Source organism: Euprymna scolopes, chromosome 1 (genome assembly GCF_053919585.1).
Source record: "Euprymna scolopes isolate OS-2025 chromosome 1, ASM5391958v1, whole genome shotgun sequence".
NCBI lineage: Eukaryota > Metazoa > Mollusca > Cephalopoda > Sepiida > Sepiolidae > Euprymna > Euprymna scolopes.
This window is the reverse complement of record NC_136482.1, coordinates 133,057,143-133,077,128: the sequence shown is the minus strand read 5'-3', so window position 1 is coordinate 133,077,128 and position 19,986 is coordinate 133,057,143. Positions and strand designations below refer to the sequence as shown.

At 33.1% G+C, this 19,986-nt stretch overlaps 1 protein-coding gene across 1 annotated transcript in view; it reads left to right on the top strand.

Moving 5' to 3' along the window:
• Positions 1–19,986, top strand: part of LOC145269386 (DNA replication licensing factor mcm4-like) — a 132,707-nt gene that overhangs the window by 44,139 nt on the left and 68,582 nt on the right. The window contains exons 3-6 of the mRNA XM_080125101.1: positions 9,361–9,546; positions 9,683–9,843; positions 17,716–17,919; positions 19,404–19,638. Of these exons, the coding sequence (XP_079981227.1) occupies positions 9,361–9,546; positions 9,683–9,843; positions 17,716–17,919; positions 19,404–19,638 (786 nt within the window). The remainder of the gene's footprint in view (positions 1–9,360; positions 9,547–9,682; positions 9,844–17,715; positions 17,920–19,403; positions 19,639–19,986) is intronic.

The window sequence follows — 19,986 nt, the reverse complement described above, 5'->3', positions numbered from 1 at the left end:
TTGTTCATGGAATCCACATTTTGATTTAGGCACAGATATAGAGTGGGGGAAATTTTTCACAGTGGATTCAGCTAGACGGGTGTTTTTCGTGAAAGATTGGCGAAGGGGGACCAGAGATTGGAGCTCAGACGAGCACCTGCCATGGAAATAATGATAAAACAAGGATAGGCTCGCAAGGTCTCTTCTGTGGGAGAGAGGTTGCAGGGAAGAGAAAAGGGCATCCCCCACTAAGCCACAGTCTATTTTGTACTCTGTCAAGGCATGATAGGCTGTTTTTAGCAGCTCCTGCCCCGATATGGCAACAGTATTCCATCCTTGGACGTACTTGGCTTTTATATAGATAGAGAATTGCATCAGTAGTGAGATATCTTCTGGAGCAGTAGAAAGATCCCACCATCTTCCCAGCGACCTTGGCAACAGACTTGATGTATGTGTTCCATTTCAGATCAGGAGTAAAGGTCAAACCCAGAAGCTTGTTAAAACACGGGGCCTCACCCAGACGAGAGCCATCTATCACAATTGATGCCAGATGGGGATCAGAGCGTTGATGATGTAAGGATAGGAGTTTGGTTTTAGATGCATTAAAGGTAACCAACCACATCTTCCCCCACTGAACCACGCGCTCGAGATCAGAGGAGAGAGAATCAGAGAACTTTGTCATTTACAGCCTTTGGTGTGTTGCCATAGATGGTCGTGTCATCAGCAAAGATGTCAACGAATGATTTAAGTATGTGTTTAGGGAGGTCATTGATGTAGATCAGGAAGAAAAGTTAAATTGATGTTGAACATGTACGTTTACTTAATTACATCGCCATGATAAACAAAATGAAAAACAGTACATAAATTATTAGATTTTCTTGAGGATACTAAATAAGATGTACATAGTATAAAGAGCTGACATTTGGATATAGCATTCTACATGTATTGATTAGGCATGCAATATTCCAGATCTATAGTTTTTGTGATTTTAAAATTGGTATATGTTTGACATTTGGTACTTTATTTCTGCCATCAAAATTGAACATATCAGCATTGTTATCGACTTATAATGTAAGTTGTAGCTGGAATTGTTTTTAAAGAATAGGCATAATGTACAGCACGGAAGGATAAATTTGTTGCCTTAAGGAAAACAACACTACAGCTTTATTTTAAAACTTTTATTGAAAAAATCAATTCAGGTAACTTGATTATGTAGTAGAGCTGACATCTATTCAATATAGCTGCCTTAAGCCTCAATCACTGCCTTGATATGGGTCTGATACTGGGAGCATGCCTTTTCCACCAGTACCGGCGGATGGCGGCAATCAGGCTGGTTTTGGTGTTGTCACTAGAATGCATGAGTTGTACAGTGGTGCATCTCTGATTTCATTCGTTGAACATTGTTTCATTTTCAAACATGATAGAAGGCTCCTATCGCTCTTGGAATTTCTACACAACTGGTCGACTGGTAGATGATCTGTAACAAAAAAAAGAAAACTGATTTTCATCAAACGGAAATGAATGTCATCTTTTCTACAGCAACAATTTTATTATTTCTCCCTGTATAGAATTATATTAACTGTTCATATTTACTGTCATTTAATTCAGTTTTATTTGATATTTTAAAAATTGTCCATCAGTGCAATTTTGCTATTATAAATGATGCAGTGTCTGCTTTTTATACTTCAAAAATAAAGGCCAAAATTCAATGAGAAATAATTGTATTCTTAGCGTGTTATACAAGGAGTGATGGAAGCAGCTTTTGTGACATTTCTACTGGTTATTTTTTGTCAGTTGGTTTCAAATTGCCATATTTTAATTACACATGTTTATGCACAGGTTTTTATCATTTAGATAAGGTGTAAATCTTGTTTCGATTTCTAACCTGAATTGTTCAACGATGGTAAGAAGAATTCCACTAAAGTCAGAAATATTAGAATTAGATTGGACAGCGTTTGACAAAAATAACCTCTGGGCAAAATTTGTAGGTATCGTTGATATGAGTGATATTCTGTGATTTGCTTCTTTGGTGATTTCTTTAAATGAGCTCAGGAACTGGATATTTTTTCGAACAAGTTCCCCTAATAGGAATCTTATCAATAGCACATTAGCAGAGCTTTTCATTGTTAATTTATTTTCAGCATATAATATAATATAATATAATATAATATGTAGTCACATCTTAAATGAGTTTGTTCAAATTAAGTCCTGCATTTCAGTTAATTTACTAATCGCTAATGGAAAGTGATTAAACTTAGAAACTATTTCTTTTAGGTGATGTAATGGCTGTCTTCACAGCCTGAGTTACAATGTATGATAGTTTTTCTAAATCACATTCCCTGACACTATAGCATCTGTAGTTATTCCTGAATCAATCCCGCAAGACTAAGAAAACTTTATTATAGATTTTATACTCATCCAGAATATTGTGCAATTCTTCACTTATTCTTGCACCTTTATGTACACCAGGGAATGGAACAACTCTAAGAACAGCTCTGCATTTTTCAAAGTCATTTGAAAACCACTGATCTGTCAAATTAGAAAAGGGAGCATTGTTGTAGCTGTCCAAATGTGTGTAGTTCATGAAATGCTAATTTCAGCAAGAAATAGTTAATTTTTTGTTTTACTTTTGTAAATATATCAAAAATTATTTTGCAGTGGGTGTACATTCATGAACAAAACTAAGTATTATAGTAGTATTTAAATACAGCTTTATTGAGAGAAGGTATTTTTCTGCTTCCCTACCAAAGGAGAGAGCTTAATTTGTCCAGTATTTACTACTCCCCTCAAAGAAAAGAAAAAATTTGAGTAGATATAAATTAATCTCAGAAATAAATCAAAGAAAATTTTTCATATAGATTTTAGATTTCTGTAAAAGATGGAAATTCTCATAGTCGGTCAGAACTTATGCATTTTGGGACCAGTCCAATTTTCACTTTTGTAAATCCTCTCTATCTGGCCCAAAATACCCCTATTTTCTGAGATGCAACCATAAATCATACTCTACATGAATCCTCGATGTAACTTTCACAGTATCGGGTGTGACATAACCCATAAATTGGATTACGTATTTAATTAAAAATTAAAATATTTAACTTCGGCCCAACGAGAAATGTATCGTTTTTTTTTTTTTTTTTATTATTTTATCAAAGGCAAAATGAATATGATTTCCAGGAGGGAAAGAGAAAGAGAGTATAAAAAAAATAAAGGAGAAGCTCAACCTGGGAGAGAAAGAGACAGTGAGTAAAGAAGAGGAGAGAGGTGGAAGAAGCATCTAGTACACAAGCTAGCAGGTGGCTTTCGACCCTGCTGGTTGCTAGGCAACAAAGAAAAAAAAAAGGGCTAAGAAATGTACAAAGAAGAGAGAGGGGAGGAAAAGAGAGCTTTCAGTACAGGACAGATTACGTGCCACCAAAGCAAGATGTGAATCCCTCCCCCCTCCTCCATCAGCAGCGAAAGGAGATGGCGGCGGCGATAAACGGCAAACTTTACAAATATGTTTTAATCCGGAGGGACAGATATTAAAGACATTTTAACCAACCGCTTGAAGCAAAAGAAAAGAAAAATAAACTCTGTACGTTATGAACAATCTCTCTCTCGTATATTAAGACATTGGGTTCATTTTGCCATTCTGTTTAGATTGATGTATTTTTCATTGGCATCTTCGGATAGTATACAAAGATACCCCTCCCCATCTATAAATTTTTTTTTTTTTTCTTCAATTTTTACTTAATCTCATTATTCCCCTCTCTACCGTAGTTTAGTATTTGATGATAAAATTTAACTTCGAAAATATTATAACTGATGTTTTTGTTTCATTCTTTCTTGCGTTTTTGTCGTGTTTGGTTTCCGTGTTTTCTTTGTTTTTCTTTTTACCCGTGTCACATATGCAATAAAATACTTGGGTTTTGCTTTCCTATAAATTCCCTTATACCCCCCCCCCCCCTTTTTTGTGACGTGTTACTAAGATATACAATATTTGCTTTTATCATAAGTTTCCTTTCATACTCCTACATTTATTTGTTACTTAATTCCCCACCTGTTGTCGCATATGTTACAAAGGATACCAGGAATTCTGATGAGCAACAACTATATATTCACCAGTTGGTAATTTTCGTCATTTTTATTCTGGTGGTTTCCTGAAAATTCAACTGTGTAAACAAAGAAATAAAACAGTAATTTTTTTACTTTGTTTCCACCTTAACATTTAACATGATTACTTTTATAGGTTTTAGGGTATGCTGAAAATGAATATCGCATTTAAATATTTTGCAAATAAGTAGTTTTCCAGATATTAAGCAATGTCATTTCTTATGTTATCGCTGGTGGCCATCTTGGTGTGCACAAGCGCAAACACACGTACCAAGATGGCCACCAGCAATAACAGAAGGAGGGACATTATTTAATATTTGGAAAGCTACTTATTTGCAGAAAATTTAAATGTGATATTCGTTTTCAGCATACCTGAAAACTTTAAAAGATAGTCATTTTAAAGAAAAAGGTGGAAACAAGGTTAAAAATTTACAAAATGCATGATAATGAAATTCTTTATCGAACAACCTAATTATTGTTTTGTTATCTATATATTAATACGATTGCATGTGTGTTCTTTTGTGCGTCATGTTTTCGGGCAAATTTCATTGTTTGAGATTTAAGAACATGCGCTATCGTATTAATATATAGATTATGCTAAATGTGAGTTTGATGGATTTGGTGAGTGTTTAATGAGATTCCAGGTATAATCTCCTCTTTCTTTTCGAGTCGTGGAGGGATGATAGTCTGATGTGTTTACTTCAGATGATGACATCATTATCTTCTGTTAAAAACGATGCATATAATCTATTTATGATGTACTACATTGACATAAGATGTCATATTCCAAAAATCACATAGATATACTGCTGATTCCAAAAGTCAGATAAATGCATCTGTGCACACTAGGGGCTTATTTGTAACATTCCATAATCATGTAAAATATATCAAGTAATCCTGAGTTTATATTTTCGTATTTAATGCAGTAATCACAAAAAAATTTTCTTAGGGATAGGGGGGTGGGGAAGCCTCTGGAATGCTGAGACTGATACTACACTCAGAAATTCATGTTGAAGTAATGGTTGCCTAATCCCTAACCGTGTTAATGTTTTTATGTATTAATTTTGAAAAGCTGCTGAAACAGTTTGATTTCAACATTACTTTATTTGAAGTATATTTTTAACTGGGGTATGGCTGCAACCTGTTACGTTTTAGACACTATTTTATTTAATGTATATCTTTAACAGTGAGGTGCCAGATGTGAAGTCAGTCCCGGGATTGGATGAGTGCAAATATATACTAGCAGAATACCCAGTGTCGCCCAGGATTGAATGAGATATGTGGAAAACATAGTAGCAGAATACCAAGCGTCTCTCGGGATCGAATGAGATAGGTGAAAGATATATACTAACAGAATACGCTGCGTCACCCAAGATTGGATAAGATAGGTGGAACATATACACTATGAGAATACCCGGAATCGATTGATGTTTTGTCATAAAATAATTAACCCAGGCAATCTATCAAAATTATTATTTTAGTAAGGTGGGGGTGGATAATGTGGGTTGAAAAAAAAAATGATTGTCGAGATAGTAACATATCCAAGAATTAAGAAAAATTATGAAATGAGTTAATTGATTTGTGTTTGTAATGAAATAATCAGTCCAGGCAATATATCAAAATTATTATTTTAGTAAGGAGTAGGGTGATAATGTGGGTTAAAATTATGAAGATTGGCGAAATTAGTTCCATATCCAAGAATTATGTAAAATGATGAAATGTGAGTTAATTGTTTGACTTGTTTGTAATGAAATAATCAGCCCAGGCAATATATCGAAGTTATTATTTTAGTAATGAGGGGACAATAATGTGGTTTACAATTATGAAAAATGATTGTGGAAATTAGTTCCATACCCAAGAATTATGAAAAATGATTAAATGTAAGTTAATTGATTGGTGTGTTTGTCATGAAATAATCAGCCCAGACAATATATCAAAATTATTATTTTAGTAAGTGGTGGTGGTGGTGGGGGGGGATACAGTTTTACCAAAAGGACTAGAATAATGGTGTCTTCATACATGCTGAACGGCCATAGAATTTCAAGCGGCAGTATATTGCATATGAAAGATGCCACTGGAATTTCCACAGGTCTCGCTAGTTATTATTTAGTTAGATGTTCTCAGTTAAAAAAGAAAACTGGTTTGTTTTTACAGATTCGAAAAAATAGTCTTGATAGTGAGTTAATAAAAAAAAAATGTACAAAATACTATTAGAAACCCACACAATAAATGTTACGAGGACATTTATTGCTGGTGTTTCTAACAGTATTTTGTATATTTTAACATTGTCGAAATTTCAAAGACATGAGATATCACATGGCTATTTTTCTTGTGCTTGTGTAATGCTCGACACTAATTTTCAAAATAAACAAACCTTTTATACTAAATAAATACACTAAAAACGTATCCAACAAGGTAGAAGACTAACTTGTCTTTCTTTTGGTAATATTTATTTTGGTGCTTATGCACTTATGTTACCGTGCTATTTTGTCAAATAGTATTTTCAAGTTTAATAATATCTTATTATTATGAAATTGTTAAGTGAAAGTACAGAATAGTTAACAAAACACTCTTCCCTCCCTATGTTAAGAATGGGTTTCTAAATGTTATTTCAGTATGGTAGCATAAGCACCTTTTTATTTGTTTTATATATATATACTAGCATGTTTGCCCGGGTGTTTGGAGGTGTATGCTGAGCAAAAAAAAAAAAAAAAAAAAAGTCAATTTTTTTAACTTTGACCCCTTAAAATTTATTGTTTTGGGCTCAAATCAAGTTATTAAGTTAGATCCATATCCAAGGAACCTATATCTAAAATTTCAAGTGTTTAGACCAAAAATTGTCGGAGGAGTTTGGTAGGGTTCTCAAAGGTCAAATCGTTGAACTTTGACCCCTTAACAGCCAAATTTCTGGCCGAAACCCGACCACATAGAATTTCCCAAATCTCAGTACCCTGTATATCAAATTTCGAGTCTGTAAACTTAAAATTAACAGTTATTGCGAAGGAAAATGGACACTGACACATACACACACACACGTTCACTTTTATATTTATTTATATATGTATATATATATATATATATATATATAATATAATTTTTTTTTTGCCACTAAAAAACACAATTCTGCCCTAAATACAAGTAAGAAGTTATTAATACCATGATAACAGAAACGCATATACTTAGTACATTTCATTGTTTTTTTAACACTTTTAGTACATTATACTAAAAGCATTAAAAACAACAATAGTTTTGGATCAGTATTGTTTGGAAATAAAACTTGAAAATAATTTTCTTAAATTGATAAATTCAGAATAAAAAATGACTACTAAAACGAATGCAGAAAAATTTTTATTTTTAAGAGAATACTTAGCTTAGCGCTGGTCAGCGCATAGCGAGGCATTTTCCCGTTAAGCGGATTTAAATTTGTATGAAAAATAACATTTGAAAGAAATTTCCACACAATTAATAATTGTTAAATATTTACATATCACACATGAAAATAATTCTGAAACTATTACAGGGGCCCAACCATGTTTTTTGGACACTTTGAAAAAAGTACTTCAAGGTGGTTACTAGTGCCAAAAACTTTTGAGATTGTAAGTACGTAGTTGAGGAGTGAAAATCCACTACTAGTGTAATCATGTTTTTAGTTTGGCTTTGAAAATTTTAGTTTTTTGTGAATTAATTTTTTGCAAAAACTTGCACACCACTATTTGTCGGACATGACAAAAAATCCTATTTTATTAAGAGCTATGTTCATGTATATGTTGCTGTATGCAAATTTTCTGCTTGTACACTTAGCTGTCATCATTAGAATCAATTATCTGTTCTATTCTACTAGCAAAACAATTAAGTTAAATTAGGTAAAATGCAAAGAAGTTGTTTGTTTGGCACGGAAGAAGCGAGATGGGCTCAGCATCAAAAGGATTGCCATGGATTTGAAGCTGTTGAAATAAACAGTCAAATACATGCTGAAGACAAACTCAGAGCGGAAAAAGGACAGATTGGAGGAGTTATGGTTTGGGATATGATCTTTGCTAATGGAAATATATGGTTGGAGTGGCTGAAAGGACGACAGAACAGCGAAAGCTACAAACAGTTGCTGGACGAGAAAGCCCTACCAAGGATAAGAAGAGAGATGGGGAATGATTTCGTTGTACAGCAAGACAATTGCAGCATCCATGTGTCAAAACTCATGAAAGAATGGATGGCTAAAGTGAATATGACTACTTTGGAATGGCCTGCAAAAAGCACAGATCAAAATTTCATGGAAAATATTTGGGAAATGCTTGCGCAACTTGTCTATGATGGACCTGAAATAACAAAAGAGGCTAAACTATGGGAACGAATACTAGATGCAAAAAAAACAAAGGAACAAATAGAGATGTTATTGTGCATATGTTTGATCATTATGAAGAAAAATTCATAAAAGTTAAGAAAGGTGATATTACAGACTATTAAGTTTTTCAACGATGTCCGAAAAATAATGTTTTGTAAAAAAAAAAAAAAAAAAAAAAAAAAAAAAAAAATGATGAAAATTTATTATTTTTCGATTTTCTTCCATTTTTATCACAGGTATTGTCTTTATGTTTATGCTATTCTATTGAAGGAATTTCACCACTATGGTGCTCGGAAAGTCTAATACTAAAGTGGCCGAAAAATATTGTTGGGCCCCTGTATCTATATGAAAATGGATGATATATGCTGATTTATCTTATCAATTTTGAAATATTCTTTGTCAACTTTGCTCTCTCGTAACTTTGCTCCCTGTGGTCGTAAAAATATAAATCCAATTCCAGTAGAGATATACTTCTATGTTTATATAGCTTGTAAAATTTCAGCCATATCCAATCAAATTTGATCCTGTGCATGTGTATCGAAACGTGACATACGAAATGTAAACATTGAAAAGTTTCCTTTTAGCTGTCGTCATTTTTTTTTACCTTTTTTTTTTTTTTAACTTGGAGCATAAAAAATTGAACGCATAAAACAAAAATAAATTAACATCATAACAATGCTTATTCTATTCTCTTTCCATCAATGTAATTCTTTTAAAAATTGATGCGCAAATAAGATATGAGCCGTTGAAGCACATTAGGTTTGTTTGCCAATGTCCACGAAAATACAGCATAAGCTGTAAAAGTTTTTGCTGATTTGTCATACTTTGATGTGATGGTTTGACATCACTTGCAAGTAGCAGTATTCTTATTCTTGGGAATGTCAAAATGACATGAAAGATTATTGATGTGAAGCATAAAATGACATAACAGATGTTTTCTCATCTTGTAGCCTCTCGCAGCTCTCATAAACGAAAGGCTGAAAGTTCTCCTGCTGTTTCTACCCAACGTCGACGACTAGAAGCCTCTCCCGGTGATGATCTCATCCCTCTGCCTCCATCCTCTTCTCCAATGCCTGCTGGAGGTGCTAATGAACAAGATATTTCTTTTGCTTCAAGTCCTGCGCAATCTAGAACAGGTAATTGTGACTATTTATTGAAATTTTGATAAAAATTTAAGATTTTTTATTTTAAGATTTCTGTATTTTTCAATTTAAAAATATTTTTTTTTTTAATGAACTTTTTATGAATTTTGCTTTTTCACCACATTTCAAGGTTTTACCACAAGTGAATTAGATCTGAGTTCTCCTTTAAACTATGGAACACCTGCAACTCCACGTACTCCAGGAATTGGTAGTACTCCTATTCGTCATCGGCCAGATATTCACAGTGATCGTAAGATGAAACAAGTGGAATTGGGTGGCTCTGAAAGTCATGTAAGTTTTCACTTTTTTCTTATCTTATTAAACTAGCAGGAGTGCCTGGCGTTGCCCGGGTGTTGGGAGGGAAAAAAAAGTGTTAGTAGGCAGGCAGGCTCAACCCGTGACGCAAAGATGGGAAAGAAAGTTAAAGAAAAGCTGAGATCTTACCGCTACGCTAAGACACGACAGGAAGTGAAAAGCATTCAAATTAATTGATGTCAATCAAAAAGTTGACTTAAAATGAATAAGTTAAGAATCACGCAGGTGCAGAAGTCAACGTTGGCTGAAGGCCAGTTAAGCTTTCAGCTTTATGTTGCTTCCCCACGATGTTGGGAAAAAAGAACAAATACGTAAAAGAATGGAATGGGGGAATTTTTTTAAAAGTAGATCAAAATAAATGTAGAGACGTCTGTTTGCAAATCAGAGATATTATAATTATTATTATATTATAATCTATGAAGCATAAGGAAAATAAATGTAACCTTGTCGAGAAGCCCGGCAAAAAAAGCATTTCATGGACATATAAAAACACGTGTGGCCGTTTTGCCTTTTATATATAACTAGTGAGGGTGCCCGGGAAGGGGGGAAAAATTGGTAGGGAGGTAGGCTCGAACTCGAAGCTTTGAGCAAATAGCCTGACAAACGCAAGCAGAGAAATGGGGAAGGTTGAAATTAAACGTTTAAAAAAGCAGGTGGTTAAACGAATGTGAGTGTGGTTTTCTAGGTCCAGCATAGTAGAGAAAATAGTCACAGCGCGAATTTTTTACCAAAAGATTCAGACGATCTCGTTTCGTAAATCGGACATATTATAATTTAGACAGTATATAAAAAGTTGTAAGATTTAGTGACCCCTCTGAGCGCCCCCATCCTTACCCCTAAAAAGTCTTTGGTGGACATACAAAAAAAAATGCACACACAAACACACACACATTTTCGCTTTTATATTATAGACTAGCGTGGGTGCCCGGGTGTTTGTCGGTGTGTGTAGGAAAAAAAGTTTTGTTAGGTAGGCTTGAACCTGAAGCCTTGAGGCGAAGACGGAAAAGAAGGTGAAAGCCTGATAACTTACTGCGACACTACGAGAATCGTTCAAATTAAATGATTAAAAAGTTAAGTGAATGAGTTCACACATGTGCATAAATTTAATGAGGTCAAACATCATGCGATAGGGAAATGAAATCCTGCACTTAACTTTGGCTGTTGGGGAAAACCAGTCCCCTACAAAAAGGGGAGTATCAAAATGAATAGCAATTGTCTGATATGAATTTTCCACGCATTGATCAAAGCTAATTGCTTTCTGGACGTCAAGGAAACCGATTTCATTTCAATTAGTTTCACTTTATTTATACAAAAAAAAAACAAATAAACACGCAGGACCACCACATTCCAAAAGCCTTTGCCGGCCATACAAAAAATGTGCACGCACACACATTTTGCCTTTTATTTATTTATTTATTTATATATATATATATATATATATATATATATATATATAGATTAGCATGGGCGCCTCGAGGTGTAAAAGTAGATGGAAAAAGTTTTGGTAGGTAAGTAGGCTTTAACCCTAAGCCTTGAGGTCAATAGCCTGATAACTTCCCGCAACGCTACAAGGTCAGAGAAGTGAGAATGGTTGAAATTAAACGATTAACAGGTTAAGTGACAGGTGCGTAAATTTAATGAGGTCAAACATCACGCCATAGGGGAATGAAATCCTGTACTTAACTTTGGCTGCAAGCCAGTTTCCCAAGATGTTGGGGGAAACCAGCTCCCCATAAAGAGGGGAGTGTCCAAATGAATAGCAATTGTCTGATATGAGAGGTTTCCCTGGCATTGATCAAAGCTGATTGCTTTTCTGGACCTCCAGGCACGAGTGCCAGGTAAACGACTTTGTTACAGATTCAGTTTCACTTTTATACTGAAAATCAAAAAAAAAACATGCGGAGAGTAAAAATATTGGGAAAATAGCATGTAAAAGTCACTGTAATAAAAGATAGACACGGCCTCCTTTTGTAAATCGGAGATATTATAATCTAGGAAGTATACAAAAAGTTCTAACAGTTAGTGACCCCCCCCCCCTTTTTTTCTTTTATATCATAGACTAGCGAGGGTACCCAGCATTGGCCAGGTGCAGGTATTTGGAGGTGTAAAAAAAAAAAAAAAAAAAAAAAAAAAAAAAAGCTGACATCTTACCACGACGCTAAGAAGGCAGATGTGAGAATGGTTAAAATTTAATGAGGTCAAACATCACACCATAGAGGGATGAAATCCCGCACTTAACTTAACGGCAAGGCAGTTCTCTCTCTCTCTCTCTCTCCCCCCACCCAAACATGTTGGGAGGAAACCAGCTCCCCATAACAAGGGGAGTGTGCAAATGAATAGCAATTGTCTGATATAATGGGTTTTCACCGCATTGATCAAAGCTGATTATTTCTGGACATCCCGGCACGAAAGGCTAGGACACTGCTTTCGCTTTTCGATTAGTTTCGCTTTTATACCAAAAACGCGAACAAACAGAAAAGTGGGAATCTTATAAAATAATAAAAGCGATCAAAATAAATGTAGACCCGACGTCCCTTCGTAAAATGTAGATATTACGATCTAGGACGTATATATGATTTTTATATATACGTATACATGTTCTTTTTTTTTGTTTGTTTGTTTTTTTTTTTTGTTTTTTTTTTTTTTCAACTGTATTGTAAGAAATCAGACTGAGTTTGAGGGTGTGTTCGGAAATTATAAAAAAGGTCAATTTTCAGGAGTCACTAGGGTACTTTTTAAGACTTTTTTTATGATTCAGTTTTTAGCTGAATCTTTATGCGAATTATGAATATCAATGAAAAAAATGTGTTATGAAATTGCGAGCCAACATATATATGGAGCACTTTGAGGAACTGGCAATAAGATCAGCCCCATAAAGCCTAACAATGTGGCTACGATATGTGGATGACACTTCATACTCCGGCCCCATCAGAAGGACATTTAAGTATTACTGGAACATATTAACTCAATCTACTCATACATCCAGTTCACCATGGAAAAGGAACATAAAAATCTTTCCTGGATGTATTAATAACCCGCACTGATCAGTTTTGTGATATCCGTATATCAAAAGCCAACCATTACAGGACAATACCTTAACTCACACCATCCATTTGCTGTAAAGAAAGGTATAGACCAATTCCTACAACATTGAGCAAGGCATATTTAATAACATTACATATCAAGAAGAGCTAGCCAATTTAAGATAACCCTCCACTGAAATAACTACCCAAAGTGTATTGACATCAGTTTCAGAAAATCCAGATCCAACATCGAAGGACATCACCCAAAAACCCACCATAGTCTGCACTCCATACTCAAAAGGCCTATCCGAAAAATATTTTTTAAATATGTAGTCGGTATGATATTAGGACAGTATTTAGGAGGAACTTAACACTCCGAAAACATCTTGTGTAAGTAAAACCCCTAACTGAAAAACTCATGACAAAAAAACTGTGGGATGATGTTAAAATACTAGATAGAAAAGAAAGATGGAGTTTTAAGAAACTCAAGGAAGCAACACATATGGGTGAATAGCAACAACATCCTAAGCTGTTCAAATATTGAATTTAACCACATTTAGAATCCATTAATTACAAAATAAATAGAAAATAACAAAGATACACCTAACCAAAGGGAAATTCCTCCCTCCCCCCAAAAAACTTTTCTTAGTCACCTCGCTTGCACTGTGCTTTCTAGAAAAAACAAAAACACAAGTTGTCGATCCATGATTTCATGAAACATTTTTTCACTAATATTAACAATTAGCATAAGGATTCAGCTAAAAAATTTTCACTAATATTAACAATTAGCATAAGGATTCAGCTAAAAAAATTTCACTAATATTAACAATTAGCATAAGGATTAAGCTAAAAAAATTTCACTAATATTAACAATTAGCATAAGGATTAAGCTAAAAAAATTTCACTAATATTAACAATTAGCATAAGGATTCAGCTAAAAATTAAATCATAAAAAATATCCTAGTGATCATTGAAAATTGACCGTTTTTTGTTTTTTTTTTGTTTTTTTTTTTACGGAAACATCCTCAAACCCATGGTTCCATTTTTTTTGCAATACAGAGCTAACCCCTTTTCCTTAGTTGAAAAAAGCAGTTTACACCTGACGAAGGTCGTAGATTTCAATGATCGAAACATTGTGTCAATAACACTCCAGATGAGAACAAGTGCCCGAACAATACAAACATTCATACCTCACCTAAAAAAAAAACATTCAACTAATTGTTAATTTGTACATATAAAAATGTTATGTTCGTTCGACATGTTTTATTTCTTTTATTCAGCATTCATGTTATCTATTTTAAAACTTTTATAACATTTGTCAGCATAGACATTGGCATATTTCAAAGCCACCAAAATTATCTGCACCGTATCCAAGCTATGATAGATGTTGATACATAAATGGTTCCTCCATATGTATAGTTCTAGTCTCAATAATCCAATATTTTCTCATACAGATCTTAAGAAAATACTCAAATTCTACTGAAGTGTTTTCTATATAGAAATTATTTTTAAATTAAACAAACTTTAAGGGTTGTATTATTTCTGCATAACTTAGTCTATCGTTTAAACATTTTATTCATATCAGCCCAAAATATTGAAAATATTTCTTTGCAGTATTATTTGAAATAAAAATAAAATGAATATTGTTACAACTTTGAGTGGTAAAAATTATAAGAAATCGAGTTTATTTTTGGCAAATATCTTGATATTTTTTTTTTTTTTTTTTTTTTTTTGTTACAAAATTGTTCAAATGTTAGATTAAAAAAATGGCTGTTTTCTCAAGTTTGAATTGTTTTTAGCACAATAACAAATCATAAACATAAAAGAAAAGTGATAATTAGAAAAGTTTTGTAAAAGGTAAATGTTTAAGTATAAGAGAATAGTGAAAGAAAAAGAAAGAAAAAAGTACAAAAAGAAAATTATCCCTTTGAGTTTGAGGGAAAAGTTTACTTTTCATATTGCCAGTTGAAGTTTTGACGATACCTAAAAATCCTCTCCTCTCAGAAAAAAAATCAATAGTTGATAATGAACTTTAAAAAAAAAAGGGTTTCAGAAAACTTCAAATTTCATAAAAGGGGCAAAAAAAAACAAAAAAAAATATTCAGATTTATATTAAAACTGGATCTTATCCAATCATTATTAACTTTTTCCAAAATAAAAACAGGACAAACATTAATTCAAAAAGTATTGAATTGATGCATTTTTTTGTAAGAAGTAAACAAACTTTTTTAATTTTTCAGGCATTTTAAAAAAATTTGAGTTTATTATTGGCAGATGCCTTTTTAGGTATGGTCATAAAATTTGAGTTTATTATTATTTTTAGGTCATAAAATTTATTTGTCAAAAATAAATTCTCAATTTCATATAATCATTGCAGCTGAAAGTTGTAGAGAGAAGGCTGTTTTATTTTTTATTTCAACAATGCCACAAGAAATATTTAAGATACTTAGACTGAACAATAATAGCAGTTTGAGGATACTCAAATAAGACGCAGATTGCCTGAATAGGGAATCAGCAGTAGCCAATTGTTGTCCCTTAATCTGGCACACAAGTAGAAAACAGCTTATTTTAACTCTTCATGTCTAAAATTGTTTTCCTGTATTACCACACAGCACAAAATGATAACCCTGTCACTATTATAAATGTATTAACTAATTACTATTAAAACTAGACATCCATGTTTTTATATTTCTTCAGTTTTAAAAAGTATACATTTTAAAAATTTTATTTAATTAACACCCATTCATGTATAACACTTTCAGTGTAAGTAGCATCTTTAAAATTAAAAAAAAAAAAAACTCTTTTGTTTTCAGTCTTGCTGTCAAGTTTCATTTGTCCCAAAAATGAAGACATAAACATTTTTTTGAAAAGTATTTTTAAGTGTATAAATTAATAAATTGTTTGAATGTTTTTTGTTTTTTTTACTGGGTCTTTTTTTGTATCCTTCAGTTTATTTTCACGTTTCATGTTTTCAGCCTAAAGCAAACATGGATTATGTTCGATCCGTCTGCCTTGACCTTTTTAAAGCCATTTATTTTATGTACTTATATCAAGTTTTAATGATCAATCTCTCCTTTTGTTACATTATGGAGGGGTTCATTCATATGATGTGTGATTGTGCGTGACATGTTTAATATCTATATAGTGGCTTTGTCACTATCTGAACCCTAAGGTTGCAGTCTATTTATGTTTTGTGATCGTCTAAATGTGTTGCGTGTGTGTGTTAGATATAAACATAAACACATACATCTATTTCAACATACCTCAACAAATTTTCAGCTGTGTCATTGGTCTTTTGGTCCACCTGCAAGTTTCATCTGTTTTTGGATGGTAGCTGGAACCTGTGGACAGATGCATTTCAACTCCAAGACGATGGTTGGTACTTCCCAGATGTTTATCGCAAGAGAAGGGGAAGTCGTTAATTCTAGTCTCCATTTTGAGACACATGAGCTCCCTCTCCGGTGAGGTGGAGACGACCTTTTAAACTGTCCATTCTGTTTGGTGTCCTCTTTCCAACTCCTCTATTTTCTCAGCTAACCAGAACACGTGACAAAAAACATACTTCTGATGCTGGTAAATTCTGTTCCAGTGTAACTTGTCCATTTTACACCTCGATATGTTTTGACAACTTTTATCAAAACAGCTTCACATCTCATCTTGTTTACGTTCAATTAGATATCTAGATCGATAGATAAATAGCAGCTAATTTCTCTTCTGTTCTACAACCATATAACATTTTATTTTGCACTGTAACAAACGGGCATAGTAGAAGTGTTCGGTCATAGTTGAAACAAGGTGAAATCTGGTTTTACTAGATTTTAATTAATTTCATTTAATCTGCAAGCTCTCCTGACTTATTTAATTCTTTTTCTTTTTATTTCTCTTGAATTTTTGTTGCTTTGATCAACTGACTTTGTGTTTTAAAAATGTTAAGAAAAGTTACTTTTCATATAAAATTCAAGGATAGAAATATTTAAACACTTACAATATTTGATTGATATACTTCCACTGTTTATATTTACTTAAAATTCATGCAGGTGATATTTTTATTTCAAAGATAAAATCTATATAAATAAAACAGTGTGTGTCTATATAAACGATAAACTCTTATGGCACTGAAATTAACAGGAAATAGTAATCATACACCAAGGATGGTTTATAACAAGTAAAATCTTTGTTTGGATGAAAATGTTAGCAAGTTGAAATGCAACATGTTTCTATTACTTTTCCACATGTGCAAATTCATTCAGTGGTTTAATTTTAAGTCTTTATCTGTTGAGAGCTTAAATGGTAGGGAATGCAGCTAGAGTGCTAAATGTTTGTTTTTGATTCTATCTGATGACACCCAAGTCTTTTTTTATTTATTTATTTATTTTTTTAACTTTTGCAATCAGTACTGTGTGTGTGTATATAGAGAAAGAATTGGCATATTTTCTAACTGGGTAATATTGGGCACCCCCTGCTAGTAAGGAATGGATGGAAAAATACTTAGACACAATTGAAGTGATTATGAATATTTGATTGTCCTTTGTGATTTTATCCTATTTTCACTTCATAGAAACTTGATATTTTGAGTAAGTTTCTATGTATACATTGACAAGCCTTTCATTTGTTGACTAAAGCCAAAATGGATCTGTAAGCTGAAATAAAAATATTTAGCTTGAAAAATAAAGATCTAGCCAGAAATAAGTTAGTTTGAAAATTGTAAAATTTAATGCATGTCCAACTAAGTAATTCTGTTAAGCAAACAGAAAATAGATGAAAAATGAGATTAAAGGACAATGTTTAAAATACAATTATTTTTATAAATTGTTTTTCTTTTTAGCCGGATCCACATGTACCGAGTAGTGAAATCAGCACAGATGGTGGTCCACAGTTGGTCATTTGGGGAACGGATGTTGTTGTGAGTCATTGTAAAGAGAAATTTAAGCGATTTGTGTGTCGCTTTGTTGACAAAGATGTTGAAGAAGATGAACGCTTTGAAGGAATGAATATTCAAGAACCTTACTATATGCAAAGACTCGAAGAGGTGAGATGTTTCTTTATAAGATATTTTTAAATGTCTACTTTTCCAGTAAATTACAGTGAAGAGTGTTGTAGTGCTTATCCAGGTAGACATACGGCAAGTTGATGTCAGAAAAGTGATCTGGCCTATAAAAGTCTTGCCTTAAGAAAACGACTTGCAAAGGAAATGGAGTGTATTTCTTGCTGTGCAGTTTAAATGTTGGAAGCTTGCATGAAAAATCTAGTGAATGAGTTTCTTTAGAGACCTGTCTTGTTTCAAGAAGCTCAATGACGGTGTATATGTGTTCAATGAATCTGAGAAAGTATGCCAGATATAAATAAGTTGTCTTGGAAATGAAAAATGTCAATATTTTTATTGCAGAGAGATGGATAAAGTGATTGAGTTGTTGGTGAGTTTACATGTTTATGCATCACAATGTGACTTGAATAAAAAAAAAAAAGGGGGGGGTTACATGTTTATGCATCACAATGTGACTTGAATAAAAAGGGGGGGGGAGATTTTTACATGTTTATGCATCACAATGTGACTTGAATAAAAAAGGGGGGGATTTTTACATGTTTATGTATCACAATGTGACTTGAATAAAAAAGGGGGGGATTTTACATGTTTATGTATCACAATGTGACTTGAATAAAAAAAAGGGGGGGGGGTTTTGACATGTTTATGCATCACAATGTGACTTGAATAAAAAAGGGGGGATTTTTACATGTTTATGCATCACAATGTGACTTGAATAAAAAGGGGGGGATTTTACATGTTTATGTATCACAATGTGACTTGAATAAAAAATAATTAAAAAAAAAAAGCGGGGGGGGGGGTGTTACATGTTTATGCATCCCAATGTGACTTGAATAAAGGAGAGAAAAAAAATTTTTTAAGGCACATTTCCACTGAGTTTTAAGAGGCTACTTTGAATTCTTATTGGGGAGTTGTTCAGCAAGATGCTCATTCACATTGCATTTAAATTTCTGCATGTGGATATAGTTAGGGGAGGAGTGAGGGAATTCCAAAAAATAAAGTTTTAGGAAATAAACTTTTAACATAAAGTTTCATGGCATCTACAGTGAAGTGGTGGAATTTTGCTGCTTGTTGGATTAGTCGGGATAGTTACATCAAGAGAGCACAAGTGCAGCATGTGTTTTCAGAGCGCATTCCATTTGAAATACTTGTAAAATAAGCACAAGGATGCAACAGTGATGGAATACAAACTGGATCTTTGTAGACGGTATGGGATTTATCAGCTTTAAATAATTGTTTATCAGCTTTAAATAATTGTTTTATCAGCTTTAAATAATTAAAATTAGAACAAAGACAGGAATCTAGTGACACTTTTTAAGTAAGATTTTTATCCTTCTCTTTTTACACACTCACACAAATGTGTGTGTGTGTATATGTGTGCATGTGTATATTTTCCTCTTTATACCAACCATAAATTCTCCATAGTTATTTTGCCTAAGTAATGATAGAATTTTTATTTTCCATTTCAGATCAATCTCATTGGTGAACCATTTCTGTGCGTGAATTGTGCTCACTTACAACAATTTGACGCTGACCTGTATAGGCAATTGGTATCTTATCCACAGGAAGTCATTCCAACCTTTGACATGGCTGTTAATGAAATGTTTTTTGATCGCTTCCCAGACACAACTCTTGAACATCAAATTCAAGTGCGTCCTTATAATGCTGCTAAGACAACAAATATGCGATCTCTCAATCCTGAAGGTCAGTATATTGTCGACAATGTTGTTATATAACTAAAAAATCTGAACGGAACCTTTTAATCATGATTCATTTATATATTTTATCTTTGGAAACTGAAACCACAGACTTATTACTCAATGATGAACTTTGTGTTGAACGCATCTTTTTAAATTAAAGATGTTTTTTTATAACTTTGGGAGAGGTGGGGGAGGGCTGTATTAATTTAACAACTTATCTATTATTTGGATTATTCAGATTACTAATCTCATCTTGGTTGTTGATTTAGCTAAATATAGAAAGAAAAATACTTATCCTACTTAGAAAACTGGTGCTACCAGATCAGGCTGTCTATTGGCTTCCTGAGACGAA